The 16,744-nt window shown below is 30.7% G+C and overlaps 6 protein-coding genes across 7 annotated transcripts in view; 2 read left to right on the forward strand and 4 right to left on the reverse strand.

The window, feature by feature from the left end:
* LOC109599188 (piwi-like protein Siwi) overlaps positions 1 to 1,247 on the reverse strand; it is a 26,747-nt gene extending 25,500 nt beyond the window's left edge. Inside the window, exon 1 of the mRNA XM_020015138.2 lies at positions 1,145 to 1,247. The gene's annotated coding sequence lies outside the window, so the exon portion shown is untranslated. The remainder of the gene's footprint in view (positions 1 to 1,144) is intronic.
* Positions 1 to 5,264, forward strand: part of LOC109599198 (uncharacterized) — a 12,657-nt gene extending 7,393 nt beyond the window's left edge. For both annotated transcript variants that reach the window (XM_020015149.2, XM_020015156.2), the window contains 5 exons: positions 1,242 to 1,397; positions 3,726 to 4,000; positions 4,054 to 4,846; positions 4,901 to 5,086; positions 5,141 to 5,264. In XM_020015149.2, the coding sequence (XP_019870708.2) occupies positions 1,242 to 1,397; positions 3,726 to 4,000; positions 4,054 to 4,846; positions 4,901 to 5,086; positions 5,141 to 5,250 (1,520 nt within the window). In that variant the 3' untranslated portion in view covers positions 5,251 to 5,264. The remainder of the gene's footprint in view (positions 1 to 1,241; positions 1,398 to 3,725; positions 4,001 to 4,053; positions 4,847 to 4,900; positions 5,087 to 5,140) is intronic.
* Positions 5,265 to 5,354: 90 nt separating this feature from the next.
* On the reverse strand, positions 5,355 to 8,587 carry LOC109599383 (liver carboxylesterase 1). The gene is made up of 9 exons (XM_020015377.2): positions 8,307 to 8,587; positions 7,968 to 8,121; positions 7,853 to 7,917; positions 7,177 to 7,426; positions 6,957 to 7,126; positions 6,680 to 6,902; positions 6,403 to 6,630; positions 6,184 to 6,348; positions 5,355 to 6,130 (listed from the first exon to the last, which is right to left on the reverse strand). Exons 1-9 carry the CDS (start codon positions 8,547 to 8,549, stop codon positions 5,439 to 5,441), a joined length of 2,190 nt encoding a protein of 729 aa, XP_019870936.1. The 5' UTR covers positions 8,550 to 8,587; the 3' UTR covers positions 5,355 to 5,438.
* A 1,841-nt stretch (positions 8,588 to 10,428) lies between these two features.
* On the reverse strand, positions 10,429 to 11,760 carry LOC109599413 (general transcription factor IIE subunit 2-like). Its single transcript, XM_020015407.2, has 5 exons — positions 11,606 to 11,760; positions 11,451 to 11,552; positions 11,234 to 11,396; positions 10,975 to 11,175; positions 10,429 to 10,918 (listed from the first exon to the last, which is right to left on the reverse strand). The coding sequence occupies exons 1-5, from the start codon at positions 11,665 to 11,667 to the stop codon at positions 10,571 to 10,573; spliced, it is 876 nt and encodes a 291-aa protein (XP_019870966.1). The 5' UTR covers positions 11,668 to 11,760; the 3' UTR covers positions 10,429 to 10,570.
* A 1,102-nt stretch (positions 11,761 to 12,862) lies between these two features.
* On the forward strand, positions 12,863 to 15,115 carry LOC109599404 (nuclear transcription factor Y subunit gamma). The gene is made up of 7 exons (XM_020015395.2): positions 12,863 to 12,978; positions 13,038 to 13,176; positions 13,226 to 13,411; positions 13,466 to 13,759; positions 13,964 to 14,110; positions 14,167 to 14,283; positions 14,344 to 15,115. The coding sequence occupies exons 1-7, from the start codon at positions 12,950 to 12,952 to the stop codon at positions 14,413 to 14,415; spliced, it is 984 nt and encodes a 327-aa protein (XP_019870954.1). The 5' UTR covers positions 12,863 to 12,949; the 3' UTR covers positions 14,416 to 15,115.
* LOC109599395 (lanC-like protein 3 homolog) lies at positions 15,109 to 16,709 on the reverse strand. Its single transcript, XM_020015386.2, has 3 exons — positions 16,007 to 16,709; positions 15,652 to 15,951; positions 15,109 to 15,599 (listed from the first exon to the last, which is right to left on the reverse strand). Exons 1-3 carry the CDS (start codon positions 16,566 to 16,568, stop codon positions 15,160 to 15,162), a joined length of 1,302 nt encoding a protein of 433 aa, XP_019870945.1. The 5' UTR covers positions 16,569 to 16,709; the 3' UTR covers positions 15,109 to 15,159.
* Positions 16,710 to 16,744: the final 35 nt, after the last annotated feature.

Here is a 16,744-nt window from a genome sequence, read left to right on the forward strand (position 1 = left end):
ATAAATATTTTATTGGGTATTGTCTCTTTTCTAAATAGTCAGGAATATTGCAAATAAAATATGAACGCACTTTATGCACAATTCAAATTTATTATTACAACAGTGGTACCGTATTTCTGTGCACCCAAATTTAAAAACCGTCCATTTGGAACCGTATCTAAATGCTTAACATTTACAAGAGTAAGAAATATGTTCACATCTATAACATGAGAATAAATATTTTATTGGGTATTGCTTCTTTTCTAAATAATCAACAATATCACAAATAAGAACACACATTTTACACAATTCAAATTTATTATTAAAGCAGTGGTACTGTATTTATGTGTAATTTAATTTATTTAATTTAAAAACTGCCCATTTGGAACAGTAACAGGTTTACAAGAGTAGGTTCAGATGTATAACATGACAATAAATATTCAATTGAGTATTTTCTCTTTGCTATATAATCAACAATTTTACAATTAAAATATGAACGCACATTATGCATAATTCAAATTTATTATTAAGCAAGTGGTACTGTATTTATGTGTGGTGCTGGAATTTGAATTTTGACTTATTTTAAACTTAATTCCAACATTAAGCTAACCATAAATAGTCAACAATATTTCTAGAAGTCCATAAAATAAATATCCTGTATAATATTATAAACAAACAGTTCGCATCAAATTAAAAAAAAAACATAATATACAGTATGGTGCAGCAACTCAAATGATAGACGCCATAAAATTGTATAATATGCCTTCCAAAGAAGAACTTTGTACATCGCAAAATGAGAAAAGTTAAGTAAAGTATCCTTAAGAGCGTAGAACGCGCCAAGGATTTGCGGCAACTGACGCGTTAAGTTGCTATTTGATAGCTTCGCATATTTTCACATTGTTTAGTTGCCACAAAAAACACTTGTTTTTGTTGAATTTGGGGTGCCACCATTTTGAATGACGCCAAATTTAAGTGAGAAGTGATTCCTTTTCATAAAAATATCCCATTCGAATGACACAAAAAAATATTTTTCTACGCATGCACGCAGCTTTTATGCCGACGTTGCGATGCCAAAAGTGCACTGCTCCACAATAAATTGCAACATTTTAATTTAAATAAAATTTGAAACGCGTGCGGACGTACGGAATTCAAAAATTGCACTTACCAGTTACGATTCACAGAGTGTCACTCGGATGGGACGATTGGCAGCCGTCTTCTTGGATCTCGGACTGCGAAATTTTACGGAAATGCTTCTTTTGCAGAACCCTTGTCTCGCAGCCTCGTTCAAAACAGCACTTGGCCTCGACTTGTTGCAACGGCAGCCACCTGCGTGACCTGCGCGGGATTGTTGTTCGTTTGGATCGCTAGTACGGGCAGGAAGGAAACATGGCTCTTCATTTTAGGCGGCTTTCTCGCCGGTATGTTTGCACTGCAAACTTGCAGATCGTAATCTGATGTCGGAGTGATCACTTTAACTGTGATGTGACTTTATTTTTTTCTACTTCATCTATGTCTAATATGAACTTAGAGGTTCATCAATTTAAGACGAACATTGTCAATTATTACTGCTTCCAAAATAGATTATAACCATCTCAATACAATGTTGCAACGTATAATTTATATCATTTTATGCAGTTCTAAAAAATGTTTTGAACAATTCAGTAAAACTTTAATAAATATAAAGAAAAGTACCATCAGATTCATAAATGCGTAAATGGATCTTACGAGGAACTGAAGAGGCAGTTAGGAACTTTTAGCACAGTGTAAATAACTGAGAGTTGAATATTAGAGATGTACTGGTGGTACTTTGGATAAAGTTTAGGTATCCCAATGTCACGTGTTTTTGGCCCAAAAAAAATTAAAAACCTACGGGGTAATTTTTTAGACATGAAAATCATACTAATTTTTTTACAGAAAATCTAACTACCCCCTAAAATGGGTATATACCAAACTTAAAATTCTAAAAATAATATGAATCTATTTTTTAAATCAGGTTATATGCCCAATAATCGGTCAAAAATAGTACAAATTATCTTATTTTTCCAGAATATTGAAATTTTATATTACTATACTAATTATACTATATTCATACTAATACTCATAAGTATAGTATTAATACTATAATATTCCAATATTCTTAAAATATAAGATAATTTGTGATATTTTTAAAAATTATAAGAAAATTTGTTACATTTTTAAAATTATAAAAATAATATGAATTTATTTTATAAATCAGGTAATCTGCCCAATAATCGGTCAAAAATAGTACAAATTATCGTATTTTTTCAGAATATTGAAATTTTATAATACTATAGTAATTATACTATACTCATAATAATACTCATAAGTATAGTATTAATACTATAATATTCCAATATTCTTAATATATAAGATAATTTGTGATATTTTTAAAAATTATAAAAAAATTTGTTACATTTTTAAAATTATAAAAATAATATGAATTTATTTTTTAAATCAGGTAATCTGCCCAATATTCGGTCAAAAATAGTACAAATTATCTTATTTTTCCAGAATATTGAAATTTTGTAATACTATACTCATACTAATACTCATAATTATAGTATTAATAGTATAATATTCCAATATTCTTAAAATATAAGATAATTTGTTATATTTTTAAAAATTATAAGAAAATTTGTTACATTTTTAAAAATATAAAAATAATATGAATTTATTTTTTAAGTCAAGTAATCTGCCCAATAATCAGTCAAAAATAATACAAATTATCTTATTTTTCCAGAATATTGAAATTTTATAATACTATGCTAATTATACTATGCTCATATTAATACTCATAAGTATAGTATTAATTCTATAATATTCCAATATAAAATATAAGATAATTTATGATATTTTTATAAATTATAAGAAAATTTGTTACATATTTAAAATTATAAAATAATATGAATTTATTTTTTAAATCAGGTAATCTGCCCAATAATCGGTCAAAAATAGTACAAATTATCTTATTTTTCCAGAATATTGAAATTTTATATTACTATACTAATTATACTATATTCATACTAATACTCATAAGTATAGTATTAATACTATAATATTCCAATATTCTTAAAATATAAGATAATTTGTGATATTTTTAAAAATTATAAGAAAATTTGTTACATTTTTAAAATTATAAAAATAATATGAATTTATTTTATAAATCAGGTAATCTGCCCAATAATCGATCAAAAATAGTATAAATTATCTTATCTTTCCAGAATATTGAAATTTTATAATACTATACTAATTATACTATACTCATACCAATACTCATAAGTATAGTATTAATATTATAATATTCCAATATTCTTAAAATATAAGATAATTTGATATTTTGATTTTGATGAAGAAGAAAAGAATTTGTTTTCAATATTTCCAAAAATTTTTGTTGAAAATTTTTGGAACCCTCATATAAGCATTCAAAAACAATTCTTTAACTTAAATAACCTTGGGACTGTTCTTAACATTGTATTTAATGTTAATATAAAAATTAAAATGTTAGCAATTTTAAATCAACAAAAGTTTTTAGATTTTCAGTTAATATAGATAATGGATTAATGTATGCGTATATAATTAAGTTAAAAATAATAACTTAACCACACTGCATTTTAGTCACATCTCTGTAACAGTTAAAACTGAATGACCAACATTCAATGAACGTATCGCTTAAATTTTACAGTCGTTGGACATTTTTAATTCATTATTTTAACTTTGGTTTTCAGGTGCAGGGGCTTCATTACAACTAGCCCAGTGCGAAATCCTAGTAGCTCAATATTTTAGACTGAAACTCACTTTATTAGTACATATAACAAATTCCATTGTCGTTATTGGATACATACTTACCCCAATAATTTTAAGAGACCATCTACTAGATATGAGTCTTGGTCGCGTAATCCTGTGGTACCAGACTATATTATTGCAAGGTCTTATTGTCTCCCTATGTTTCAAAAAGCCTTTGTATCTGAAATCCAAAAAAACTCACTACAATTACTTACAGGTATATATACTTCAATGCAGTTTGCCGTTACTTGTAAACTGAAACGATTTTAGGCCAATCCGGATGATGAGGAGGACATTTACTCAAAAGACGCCAAGGAGTTGCAAAGTAAACAAGAGAACGAGGCTGCAACAGATTCTTCAAAAACTGATGCAATCCCAAGTACCAGTGGTCGCGTCAACACTAACGAAGGTTACATGCAAAATTGGGAAAAGTTCGATGATGATAACGACGATGATGAAGAGGAAGTAAAATACGATCCCTTACGTAATCCCTTTGCAACTGATAATCACTCAGATAAAGAAGCTGACCAGAAACCAAAATCAAATTGGAAAACTTTCAAAAACGAAGAAAATAAAGGTCAGCACAATACTGTAAATCTGCATGACGAACTTCACTACGCTAATGCAAACAGCAATATGTATTCGTCGAACGTGCCAGTGCCTTTATTTTCCGACCTGCCATTAAATAATAATATAACATACGCCTTCGATGATGGTGGTGCCAACGAGCACCCTGTTTCGAATGTGTTTTCTCCAAATGTAAAAGCAAATCAAAGTTTTTTTTCGAAGATGCATCTAGAGTTGTTGAAACAACCTACGTTTTACAAGTCTCTGTTGATGATTACCACCACGAAATTTTCACAATTTGCATTTTACACCATGTTTCCGTCTTATATGTATCAGGAATTGAACATGCATTTTAGAACGTGCATTGGCGTATTAAGTTTCATATCAGTTTGTCCATTAGTGTTCTCTTTTTTCACATATTGGATAAACATCGACAAGCAAAGACGACCTCTGTGTCTATGTGTTCTTTGCTGGTTAGGTGCTTTTGGATATATCTGTTAGTATAATTTGGCTAAAGGTTATGATGTTTATTTATTATTTAAATTTTTAGTAATAACAGAATCTGTAAATAAATATACGTTCGAGGCAGCAGCTGCATGTGTTGCACTGAGTATTGCAGCTTTAAATTTCGTGGGAAAACCATTGATGGGTTTGACCCAAAGGGGTGAACAAAGTAAGGAATTATTCTTAATCAGTTTACTCGCCGGATCTGCTTTCCTAATCTTCCTTGTTTTTGGTAAGCATATGTACCAGTTAAATACTGTTGCTCAAAAATAATTTAAAATTTCAGATATACGTCTTAGAGTGTTCTTCCGGTTCATGGCGTTGCTTCATTTTGCCAATGGATCAATATGGTTATCTAATTTTGTATTTAAAAAAATTAAATTAATTTTATTTTAAACAGTTAAGTTGTATTTCAGTTTTTTAATACGCAAATCCTTTGTTTAAAACTTAGTTAAAGGATATAACAAAATAAATAAATGAAAAAAATAAAAGCAAAACAATAAATTATAAAAGTATTATATTATTATTATAAAATATTTTATTATAAACGCGTATGTTGTTATAACTTTAAATTACAAATAATTTTACAATAAACCACCCATGGAATTAGAATTATGTTTTTTTGCACCAAATATACCAAAAATGCTTCGACCACTTGGATTCTCAGAAGTGTTACCAATTGTATTCTTGTGCTTAAAAATATTCACCACATTTTCCATTTTATGTTCAATTCCTCCTTCGATTGCTTTAATAATATTTTTTCGTGTGCTTACTTCTACATTTTCCAAGTTTTGCTTGGGATTTTGATTCCGTTGCATGATATTAAGACCTCCAAGTGCTCTATCTATGTTTTCGTGAGCTTTATCTATACCCAATTTTTGATGTGTTACATTAATCGTGTCAAACAAACTTTTTTCTATGCCTTTAATTGTCGTATCTAGAGCGTTTAAAAATTGACAAGTCTTACTTTGCAATCTCTCTGCAATATTACACCACAAAGCCATCTCACAAAATTTAAAATTACTTGATACTTCTGGTTTGGGTTTGATTTGTATAAAATGATTATTTGAACTGGTGAAAGAAGGAACCTCCCTATTATTTACTAAAACTTTTCCATGTCTGGCAAAATCTGCTATCATCTGAGTAAACATTTCACGAACTTTAATATCATCTTCAGTTAGTTCCTCCGTCTCTTCGAGAGGGTTTCCATGGATGTCATGTGGATCAAACAGATAGGCCAAATCATCTCCATGTCCTATAGTATCATTCTGCTCCGCTACAAATTTTTAAATCAACCACAATAAAATTGATATAGGTAAACTAAGTTACTTGTGACATCTTCAGTTGTGTTTCCTATTAAAGGAATTCCCTTTAAGAAACAACTGCCCTTCCTCCGCTTACCCAAATGTTCAAAACTGTAAAGATACGTTGGTGCCCCTTTCTGTGACCACAAACCAGCTGTAAGGAAGGCTGGTACATTGAACAATGCATCACCTGAAAACTAAGTTAGTTATAACAAATTCAAAATAATATTAACCAACAATTAACTCGTAGCTTCAGATACTTTATGCAGTCCTTCTTTTATATTGTTTCTCTTGATTTCAATATATTTTCTGAAGTTTAATATGTCACCACCCAAATGTTGAAAAATGCCTGCTTTGCGGTCAGTGTTATTTCTTCGACGAGCAATGAATCCGTGTAGATTCTGAATTAAAACCTTATCTAAGAAATTTGGTATACTTTGTAATTTTTTAATGATTTCTTCCTTATAATGTCCTATAAAAATATTTATTATTAGTTATTTTCTTTAGTAGTGATATTTTACCATGTATTGCTCTTTTTGTTTCATGTTTTGTGATTCCTGTTAGTAAAGGTATTTGAGGAGTCTTTTGATTATACAAATCGTTTATGGGTTCATCCTGTACCATTGGTGGCAAAGATCTGCCATCGTAGTAACCCTCAGCTACGGGTGCCGCAGTCAGCTGCCCATTTAGACCAGATACAAAACCTCTTTGTGCCAATCTTGTAAATTCTATCTTTGAATCAGCCTAACAATTAAATTAAAGTAAAGGGTGAAGTTAGGGTGAAGGTTTAGTTCTCACTTTTATTATTGTTTCCGGAGGGAGATTCTGCAAACACTTTACCATGATCAGGATAGAGGTGGTTGGACAACCATTCTGATTTGCCACTTCCAGAGCTGTATTTTGTGGAGCGTTGTCGGTGGCCCATTGTGAAACAGCAGTGCCCGACATTGCCACTACACCCGAGATGCCTTAAATAATACCCAGTAAACATCCCACACAAACAATAAATTACCCTTACCTTTGGCTATATTAGATAGCGCAATAAGTAGAGTGCTGCTGGCACCCGTTCCATGACCCATAACAACGATTCTATTAGGATTACCACCAAAAAACCCGATATAATTACGAACCCATTGGGTAGCAAGCGCCATGTCCCAGAGGGCAACATTGCCAGGAAATTCTTTTGTACCGGAACTAAGAAAACCTAAAGAGCCCAGACGGTACTGGATGGTCACAACCACCAACTGTTTACCAACTAAATGTTGGACCTTTGGATAAATTAAAGTTATAGTCGCCTTACTTGGTAACAAAATTTGTAATGATTGAAAAAATTATGAATATATCCCATGTGATCATAGATATTATATTATAGTATATTATTATATTATAACTAATTCGTATTATATTAAATTGTTAATTGTAATTATGTACTTTAGTATAAGAAATAAATATATCTCTTTTATGTTGGTTCATATATCTGTTTTCAAGTGGTATGATAAATTATAATTTAGTACCTGTTAAAATAATGACAGCCGTCTACAATTAATAAATTTGACTAGAGTGAGTGCTTATTATGAGTGAAAAAACGTTTAGTTTATTTGGTCCTAATGTGTATATACGGTAAGTTGTTTATATTTATCATTTTCATAACTATATTAATATTTATAAGTAACACAATAGTTAAGTAAACTCACCCCATACTGTGAAGCAGATCCATACCTAAACCCTCCTCCATGCACCCATATAACGACGGGTAAACCTAAAAAAACATTAAACTGGACAATACTGTTACTTTTTAAATTATCTTACCTTCTGTGCCCGTTGGTAAATTTGGCGTAAATATGTTTAAAAATAAACAATCTTCACTTCCCACTAGCGTGTTGCGACCAGGCACAGGCTGCAAGCAAGGTGGAGGCACCAATGTGGCGTTAATCTCCCCTTGTAGAAATCTTTCTCGGGGCCTCTGATACCAATACAAAATAATTGGAAAACATTCACCGCATACGCGAGCTGATCGAATGATTTTGAGTTGCAGGTCTAATTTTATAACTAATTTACACACAAAACAATTGAATTTGACTTTTAACATTAAACACTAAATACGCATGGCTTAAGTAGCTTGCAATATTTATGGTGTGTTCTACTTACAACAAATCTATATGGCCCCAATGGGGGTTCCGCATATCGAATTCCTCGGAAAACGTAATGCGGAAATTGTCGAATTCCAGTCACTTTGGCGTTTTTCCCCGCGAATCTGGTGAATAACACAGGATCATCTTCAGGTGGCACATCGGCTGGCGCTCCACCAACTATTCTGCGCACCCTGTTACTCCTTTTATCACAAAAAGATGCTCTGACGATGAACAGCAATAAAATTGTTCTTATTAACATTTTCGAAGTACAACTGCCACTTTATAGGATTGACTGTTCGAAAGTTGATCTACAAAAATATGTGTAGCAATAACAGGAAGAGTCTTACTTTTTATCATTTTTATCCTCATGACTCCCACAAACTATATTCATTTCAAAGATAATTTTAAATACCTACATTAAAACAATTTCAATTTAATATTATTACATATACTAAAATTGTAACACAACGAAGAATGTTTATTATTGGTCTCTTTTCATTCTTCTTAGTCCATCTGGACCTTTGTATACAAATATATCACAAATTAAAATTGTACAGTCACATAAACATTTTAATATTAATATAAATATGTATTGAAATATTAAGACTATACACAGACATTTATATAAGACATTTAATTTATTAAGATTTATAATTACTTCATTGATATAATAAATAAGGCTATACACAGTGCATAATTAACAGACGCGTTTATTTAAAATATTATTTATTTATAACTATTGTATGTTTTTGCAGTCATCTTATAATTTATAAGTTTCATTAATTCATACTTATTTGGTTCATTCAACCTCACGGTTCTCATAACACAAATTTCTCATGTAACCGTCCACTTTCTTATCATTTTTTCAGAAATTAGTCATTCTGGAAAAGCCTGATTACTAGCTATAATCGTTAACGGCTAAAGGGTCAATTATATTTAAGCCATAAAAAATATTCAACAAAGTAAAATACCATAAAAAATCAGTTTGTTTCACAGATGGAAAAGATTTTATTCTAAACATTTGAAGTTTTATTAGGTATAATAATAATTTCCATCTGGACACAGGCCATTTTTTCGTACCCTTTAAACCCATCAACTGGTACAGGTCAAATTATACCAGTGTCTAGACAAAAATAATATTTTATTATACCTATTATTTCATTGTTCATATTTATAAATAAATATTTAATTATATGTACAATAAGTAATATTAATATTAAACAAAAATGTTGGATATTTGAGCCAGTGCTTTAATATTCAATATTCTTACGATGCAACGGAAAATACCTTCCGTGAGAATAATAATAAGAAAATTCGTCTCCTGATGTGATGATGTTATTAAGAAAGTAATATTTATTTAAAAGAATTTTAAATATATTTTGTATAATAATTAAACTTATATAATTAATAATTGTTTATCCTTATGACCTTTACATCACATAATTATAACATCACAACAGTTAGTAAACCATACTAAGACGCTGCCAGGTAATATTGACCTGAAAACAAGTTTCATGAAAATATTGTTTTCCTTTCCAATATTGTAATATATTAACGCTTCAAAAAATTTGCACTTTGGTTTGAATATTTTACCAGAAGTTTATGATTAATTTTTTCATGTTGTTTGTTTTGATTATTATATGAACTAAAACAGAATAAGCAACTGTCGAAAGTGATTACATAGGAAGAATTGACGTCATCATTCATTAAGAATCCATTGGCTAGTATTCAATTTTAAAACTAAATTTACTAGATAACTAAATCAATTACGCACTAGTCATGATATATCTAAAAGTAAAAATTAAACTCAATTATTATTTTTGTTCAATCTGATTTAGTTCAACATTACAAAAGTTATAAATATAAATAAGAATTTAACACAATTATTTAATTCATGTTGGTATACAATACATGTCATATAATTTGACTAAAAAGTGTATTTACATTTTTATAATATATAATTTAAATTCATCATATGTATATTACAGGCAAAATTAATATTTGATATAAACAAAAGTTTATTTACATTTCTGTTGATGCGTTAAATTTTAATAAATAAATTATTAAAATGTCGTTTCTCAATAAATTACATAAAAAAAAATAAAAAACTGCCCCATAAATTAAATTATAACAACAAATTCAAGTAGCATTTCAAAAATTGTATAGATTTAATACCAATAAAGAAAAGTACAGTATAATAAAATTTTATAGTAAATTTAAGTTTTTTAACTTAAAATAAAATTACTTAAAAATATAGTGTTTTAAAATATGTTGGTAAAGTTAAACAGTGTTCTTTAGAGTTAATGTGTTGTCTTCATAAGTTTCTAATACATCTGCCAAATGCTCATTATCCCTTGGTTTCTTAAATTGTCGTTTCCTTTGGCTAGCCTTTTTTCTTTTGGGTGCAGCCGGCTTTTTAGGACCATGATCCTGCATTGATCTGATGCCTTGTTTTTCTAAATATTCATCGATTTTCTCGTCGTCCATTGCGTCCACAGCAACAGAACGCCAGAGTTTTTGAAATTCTTCATCAATTGGTAAATTTGCTGTTCGATCATTGTAAAATAAAATTTTTTTCTTATCAATTGGTCTATTTATAAAGATTATTTCATTTTGGTTTTGCAGGATCTAAAAATACATCAATATCAAAATTCAGAAAACAATTCATCAGTAATACTACTAACCTTCAGTGCTTTCTCACAATGAGGCAATGACTCTTGAACATCATCTAAAAGAATACCTCCTAAGCCTTTCAAATCTTGTTGTTTCAATAATTTCAACAAACTCTTTCGATCTTTGAGTCTATATAATGCCTTAAATATGAACTTTCCATCGGGTGTTACCTCAATTTTATGGTTATCTATTAATGCCTCTGTTGCTAACCACTGTGTAAAATGTTCATTAGGAAAATATATGCTTTGTTTAAAATAAACGATTTTATACCTGTTTCACTTTATTTCCGACATCCAATTGATTTGTTTCATCTAATATTTCTTCTAACGATAAAGGATGAGTCTCTCCTTCTTGATGCCTCGTTTTCATATGCTTTACGATTTTCGTGAGAACACCGAATCTATATTGTGAACTTCCAGTTGCAGTCTTATATCTGCAAAATAAGGCAGGGTATATTATAGAAGGACAAAAAGTAAACATACATTACGTATTTATATCTAGTTTTGGGGCACTATTTACACTGGTTTTCTTTGGTTTTTTATCTTCTTTTACAGGCTCCGACTTCACTTCTGTTTTCTTCTTTTCTACACTAAAATAAAAAAAGATTTAACAATGTTAAAATATCGTATTTATTTAACTTACGTAGGCGTTGTCAAAGCTTTTCGTTTGAAAAGTTCACGTTCCCGCAATAGTGCCGGATCCATTGTTATTGAAATTTTTATTAAATAATATATAAACAAAATCGACTAAAACTTAACAGATTAAAATGGGATGAGCGTATGGTGGTTATGGTTTATTTACAAGCTTACATGTTGGCAGTACTGAACAGTGTGTCCATTCGGCCAAGCGAATAGGGACGAAGGGGCAACAGCCGATCATAGACGTTGGCCGAAAAAGCACGACCTTTAGTCTCGTTCCGAAACAGACCCGAAGGTGCCAAACATGTCTAACGAAAGTAATCAAACCACAGGAAGTTGGTTTGCTGAATGGCTATGCTTGTACTGAACACAGGGAACGTAGCTAATCCAGCAGTAACAAAATATTCATGTTACCCTAAGAGTATATACAGAGTGATCCAAAAAATAGACAAACTTGTCATATATGCACTAACGTTGAAATTTTGAGATATTGGAGTAAAAAAAATAATTACTAAATTGTTTTTACTTTGTACTAGTTTGTGTACAATTCGAAAATCTTGAAATCGGTAATACCCGGATTTTTACGCTCGAAAATCCCATGATTAAAACATAATTATATTCATAATATAAAATATAACGTTCAAAAGTTAAAATTTTGTGAATGTGTTGGTTCGTTTTAATTGTACTAACATATATTATTTTGATCAACAATAAAAATTGCTAATTTATGTTAAATTCATTAAGTCTAAATAAAATGTTTTTATTTTTTTACGGGAACTTATTTTTAATTAAAAAATCTAAGCTATTAAATAACAAAAGTTAATAAAAACCTCTTTCAAAATCCCTAAATTTTGAATATGATTTTAATTTATTGATCTGATTATGATGTCATTTATCTGCTTTTTATGATATTAAGCAGTTACATCCTCCTATTTATAACGTATATTTTTGTGTATACTAAATTTAACATTTAAACATTAATTAAATCTAACGGTGGAAACGACTATAATAAATCACTTTTAATAATATAATAATATCACACGATTTACCATGTTTAATGTATAAAAAAGGACAAGCCATTTTAATAACATAATTTTTCTATTAGTACACTTTTTGTTCATCGTACTGTATATTCATTCAAATATTGGTGGATAAACATGTTGAGTATCACTGATCTGTGAAAACAAAATCTGTAATGTAGGGACTTTTGTTTTTCGCTCGCTAACGTCACTATAACTAATTTCATAGTAGTTATGTTGATGAAAAATATTGGATTGGGCAAGACTTTGAGAAGTAACGAGTGATTGGTTGTTAATTAAAGGCGGTGGAAAAGTGTTAAATTCAAAGAATGTCTGGTCCCTTCTTTTTTGTTAACACGTAATATAACTGTTTCTGTTGTGTACATCCTGAATATAGACTTAATGATTGAATTTTAGTTCTGACACAACAACAGTTGAGGAGAAACCAGAAACACAATGTGTGGACGACTTTCAATCGCAGACTCAAAGCGAGGCGCAACAAGCCCTAAATACATTTTGGCCCAAGGTTTTGGAAGAAATAAAATCTATAAAAAATGTAAAAATTTTTATTACATTAGAACTTGTTTTTAAATGTGATATTTTAGATGGATTTAAAACAACAAGTACTACCTTTGGCCAGGATAAAAAAAATTATGAAACTTGATGAAGATGTTAAAATGATCTCAGCGGAAGCCCCATTATTGTTTGCAAAGGCTGCTGAAATATTTATACATGAACTAACATTAAGGGCCTGGATTCACACTGAAGATAATAAACGCCGGACGTTACAGGTTGATCTACCCTTCACTTTCTTTTGTTTTGTGACTCAAACATAATTTTTGTAGAGGAATGACATAGCAATGGCTATTACCAAATATGACCAATTTGATTTTCTGATTGATATTGTTCCAAGGGATGATATTAAACCAAAAGTAAGAGAGGAAAATCCAAGGGCTACAAGTGCAGATAGTTCAGTTCAGTATTACTTCCAATTGGCACAACAGCACCATGCAAATCTTCAACAAAATAGTACTTCACCGACAACCTCTCCTGCCACTACTACAACTGTACCTCAGGGAGCAATTCAGATTGTACAGCCCCAACAAGTTCAAACTGTCCAAGTTAATGCATTAGAACAGGTATTTGGGTAGTGTTGATACTAAGAAATTAAGTATTATTTCTTGAGGACACAGTAAACAAATGATAGAAAATGCAAATTAACACAGTTACAATCAAGTTTCATTGTTATTTATTAACATTTTTATATACAATCAAAGAAACCATATTTGTGAATTTTATTGGTTTTATGATTGATCTCATATTGATATATTATGTGTTTATAGACACCACAAACAAGTAGTTCACCTTCCAACACCACCACAGCTCAAACACCAGTAATTTTACAGGGGCAAAGTATTGCCCAAACACCAGGCAATGTACAACTTGTCCAACAAATTATTACTCCTACTGGAGAAGTACAACAAATACCAGTGAGTACTACTCCTGTAAGGCTGATTTGATTTGGGTTTAATTATATAATTTTTAGATAAATTTATCACCACAACAATTGCAAATGATTAAGATGCAACTTCAAGGCAATACTTCACAACCTGTGATCATACAAACAGCACCAATAACAGGTGCTCAACCACAACTCATTCAGGTAGCATAAATAAAATATAAAAGTAACGAGGGTTTTCTTAAAATCACGCATAATTTTTAGGTCGCTCAGCCCAATACAACGACACAACAACTATTTTTAACGCAAGCAAATGGCACCACTGAAAATGAATAAGTCTAATATTAAGTTGTGATGTACATATTTGATCTTTTTATACAGTTTTAAGACGAATCTGTTTATTCAACGATGCGACGGAGGATTATGTAAATTGTGTTTTCACATTGATTGGATTCTTAAACTGACTAATAATTTTTTATTAAATCATGCAGTTTTTTTCCATTTGAATGATGTTTCACATAGGGCCAAAAGTCACAAATTAATGATCCAGGGTAAAATCTTAGTATATTAAATTAATAATAACTTTCAAGTTTGTTACACATATGAATACTTTATCAAAATCAATTGATTGATATATATGAGTATTTATATTTTATAATGGGATCATGTTATGATGAAGTAGGCTTTTTTAAGCTTTTTTTTTAAATAAGTGTTATAAATGTATGCAAGTCGCTTAAAAATTGAAATTATGCGATTTGTATGCTATTAATGTAAAATTATAAAACATTTCCAAATTAAATTGTCAAAAATTGTGGACAAAAGCGAAACTTTGGCGAATTGGATTGTACATAGTCATTCGTAATTTATCATAGATAAAACCAATAATTAAATAAAAATATAGTTTAGATAATTCTAAGCTATATATACTTGTGTGTAAGTACAAAACTAAAATAATTATTTAAGCCACTACATAAATGGAATCATGTAATTGAATAATGGTAATATTTTTCTAAAATAATAAAGCCATAATATCACACAGCCGAATTTTATTTAATTTCAATAGTATAAATAGAATATCATTCATTCAAAAACATCAGAAAATGGAAACGCAGCAGTAATAGGAGCAGTTAAATCGGCCAAAAAGCAAGCAGTGCCTGCGATACCTTCGTACAGACTGAATGGATAATCTGGAACTCTTGATTGAAGCTTGAATTCATCTGTTTCCATAAATTGGAAGAAGCATATTGCTCTATAGAGATACATAGGATTCATAGTTAATCTGTACATTAACAAAAATACATATCCATTTCCTGCAACGCCGTGACACAACCCCGGTCCTTTCTTCAGTAAACCTTTGTTCCATATTAATTCTGCCATTTTTTTGCATGACTCCAGGTATTTTGAAGATTTGAATACCAAGTATGCACGTGCCATCATGTAAACAATACCACCAGCGCCGTGACACCAGTGCACTAATTCCGCTCCTAGTCCTATCTCGTCAGTGGCGGCAGGGAAATTTCCTGGGAAATTATAAGGAGTGTACTAATGTTTAATTTTATCGCATCATATTACCTTCTATATTTTGAAGGTGTAATATATAATCCACACACGCTTGAACATCAGTCTTCACATCAGGATGCGCGTCCAAGTACCCAGGTACCGACATTAAAGATTGTAAAATAGACGACAAACCATGAGCCGCGCCTAAATACTCAATCTGGTAGTATGAGTACATAAGGGGACAAGGGCTCTTCAGGTGTTTTGCGTACTCTCTGCCTGAACTAACCATCACAGAACATATTTCCGAAATATCTCCCAATTTCAAGTCAGTTTTCGTTTCTTTAGCCAACCATAATGCACCCAAAATATATCCTGTTATAAAATATAAGATTGATGTAACTAATAGCATGAATTATGAATAACTCACCTGCTCGACCAACAAACAATTCATCAGAGCCGCAGTTTAGGAACTTAGGTTCCTTGCAGATCCTTCCGGCTTCTTGATACAATTGAACATACAACTTACTTTGACTCTTGTCACCTAAGGCATTGTGAACAGCAGCTGCCACAGCATATATTCCACAATTCCCCAATATAAATGATGGGAGATCTGATGGGTGTCTGGTGTTGTACGTTGCCACGTTAAGTGCCGGCTTCAGATAGCGAATCGCCTCGTTCAGTAATTTGTGTTTCTGATCTTCGAAGATCAAATTTTTGGTTACATGATAGTACATGTACGAGATACCTGCTGTGCCCAAGTAGATACCGTCCGTAGCGTTTTTCTCTATAGGTTGAAGTTTGTCTGCGATTTTGGTGAATATTTCCTGAACTGCCTGATACAGGTCGTCTCGCGGTATGTGGGGCTCAGCCCCGGAAAATGTTGTGTCCAAGTACGGGTTTATGAAGTATCGCAAGTTTGGCATTGTGATTCTCGGTGCACCTGTGCTATAATATCTAAATATGTGCCGGAAATATCCTATTTTAAGCATTTAAATTGATTCTGCACGACATATTTTTACGGAGAAAATTTTGTTTGTAAACAGTGTAAGTCAAATTTGGCATTTGTGTCCTTGACAATGAAAAACTTTGTTATGAAATATTTAAATGGTGTTTTTTGAATACATGTTACTTACACACATGCTTTATTTAGTCAGAATGTTTATTT

Source organism: Aethina tumida, chromosome 1, assembly GCF_024364675.1.
Source record: "Aethina tumida isolate Nest 87 chromosome 1, icAetTumi1.1, whole genome shotgun sequence".
NCBI lineage: Eukaryota > Metazoa > Arthropoda > Insecta > Coleoptera > Nitidulidae > Aethina > Aethina tumida.

Bases quoted from the DNA above. Each gene is read 5' to 3' on its own strand.
- LOC109599383 (XM_020015377.2), bottom strand. From the start codon at position 8,549: ATGTTAATAAGAACAATTTTATTGCTGTTCATCGTCAGAGCATCTTTT. The intron at 7,918-7,967 runs GTAAGATAATTT...ATGTTTTTTTAG, and splicing joins TTTACCAACGGGCACAGAAG to GTTTACCCGTCGTTATATGG. The intron at 6,349-6,402 runs GTTAATTGTTGG...CTTAGTTTTCAG, and splicing joins TAAAGTATCTGAAGCTACGA to GTGATGCATTGTTCAATGTA.
- LOC109599413 (XM_020015407.2), bottom strand. From the start codon at position 11,667: ATGGATCCGGCACTATTGCGGGAACGTGAACTTTTCAAACGAAAAGCT. The intron at 11,553-11,605 runs GTAAGTTAAATA...TTTTTATTTTAG, and splicing joins AAAGCTTTGACAACGCCTAC to TGTAGAAAAGAAGAAAACAG. The intron at 11,176-11,233 runs GTATAAAATCGT...CATTTTACACAG, and splicing joins TCGGAAATAAAGTGAAACAG to TGGTTAGCAACAGAGGCATT.
- LOC109599404 (XM_020015395.2), top strand. From the start codon at position 12,950: ATGTCTGGTCCCTTCTTTTTTGTTAACAC. The intron at 13,177-13,225 runs GTAAAAATTTTT...GTGATATTTTAG, and splicing joins AAATAAAATCTATAAAAAAT to ATGGATTTAAAACAACAAGT. The intron at 13,412-13,465 runs GTTGATCTACCC...TAATTTTTGTAG, and splicing joins ATAAACGCCGGACGTTACAG to AGGAATGACATAGCAATGGC.
- LOC109599395 (XM_020015386.2), bottom strand. From the start codon at position 16,568: ATGCTTAAAATAGGATATTTCCGGCACATATTTAGATATTATAGCACA. The intron at 15,952-16,006 runs GTGAGTTATTCA...ATTTTATAACAG, and splicing joins ATTGTTTGTTGGTCGAGCAG to GATATATTTTGGGTGCATTA. The intron at 15,600-15,651 runs GTAATATGATGC...ATAATTTCCCAG, and splicing joins ACACCTTCAAAATATAGAAG to GAAATTTCCCTGCCGCCACT.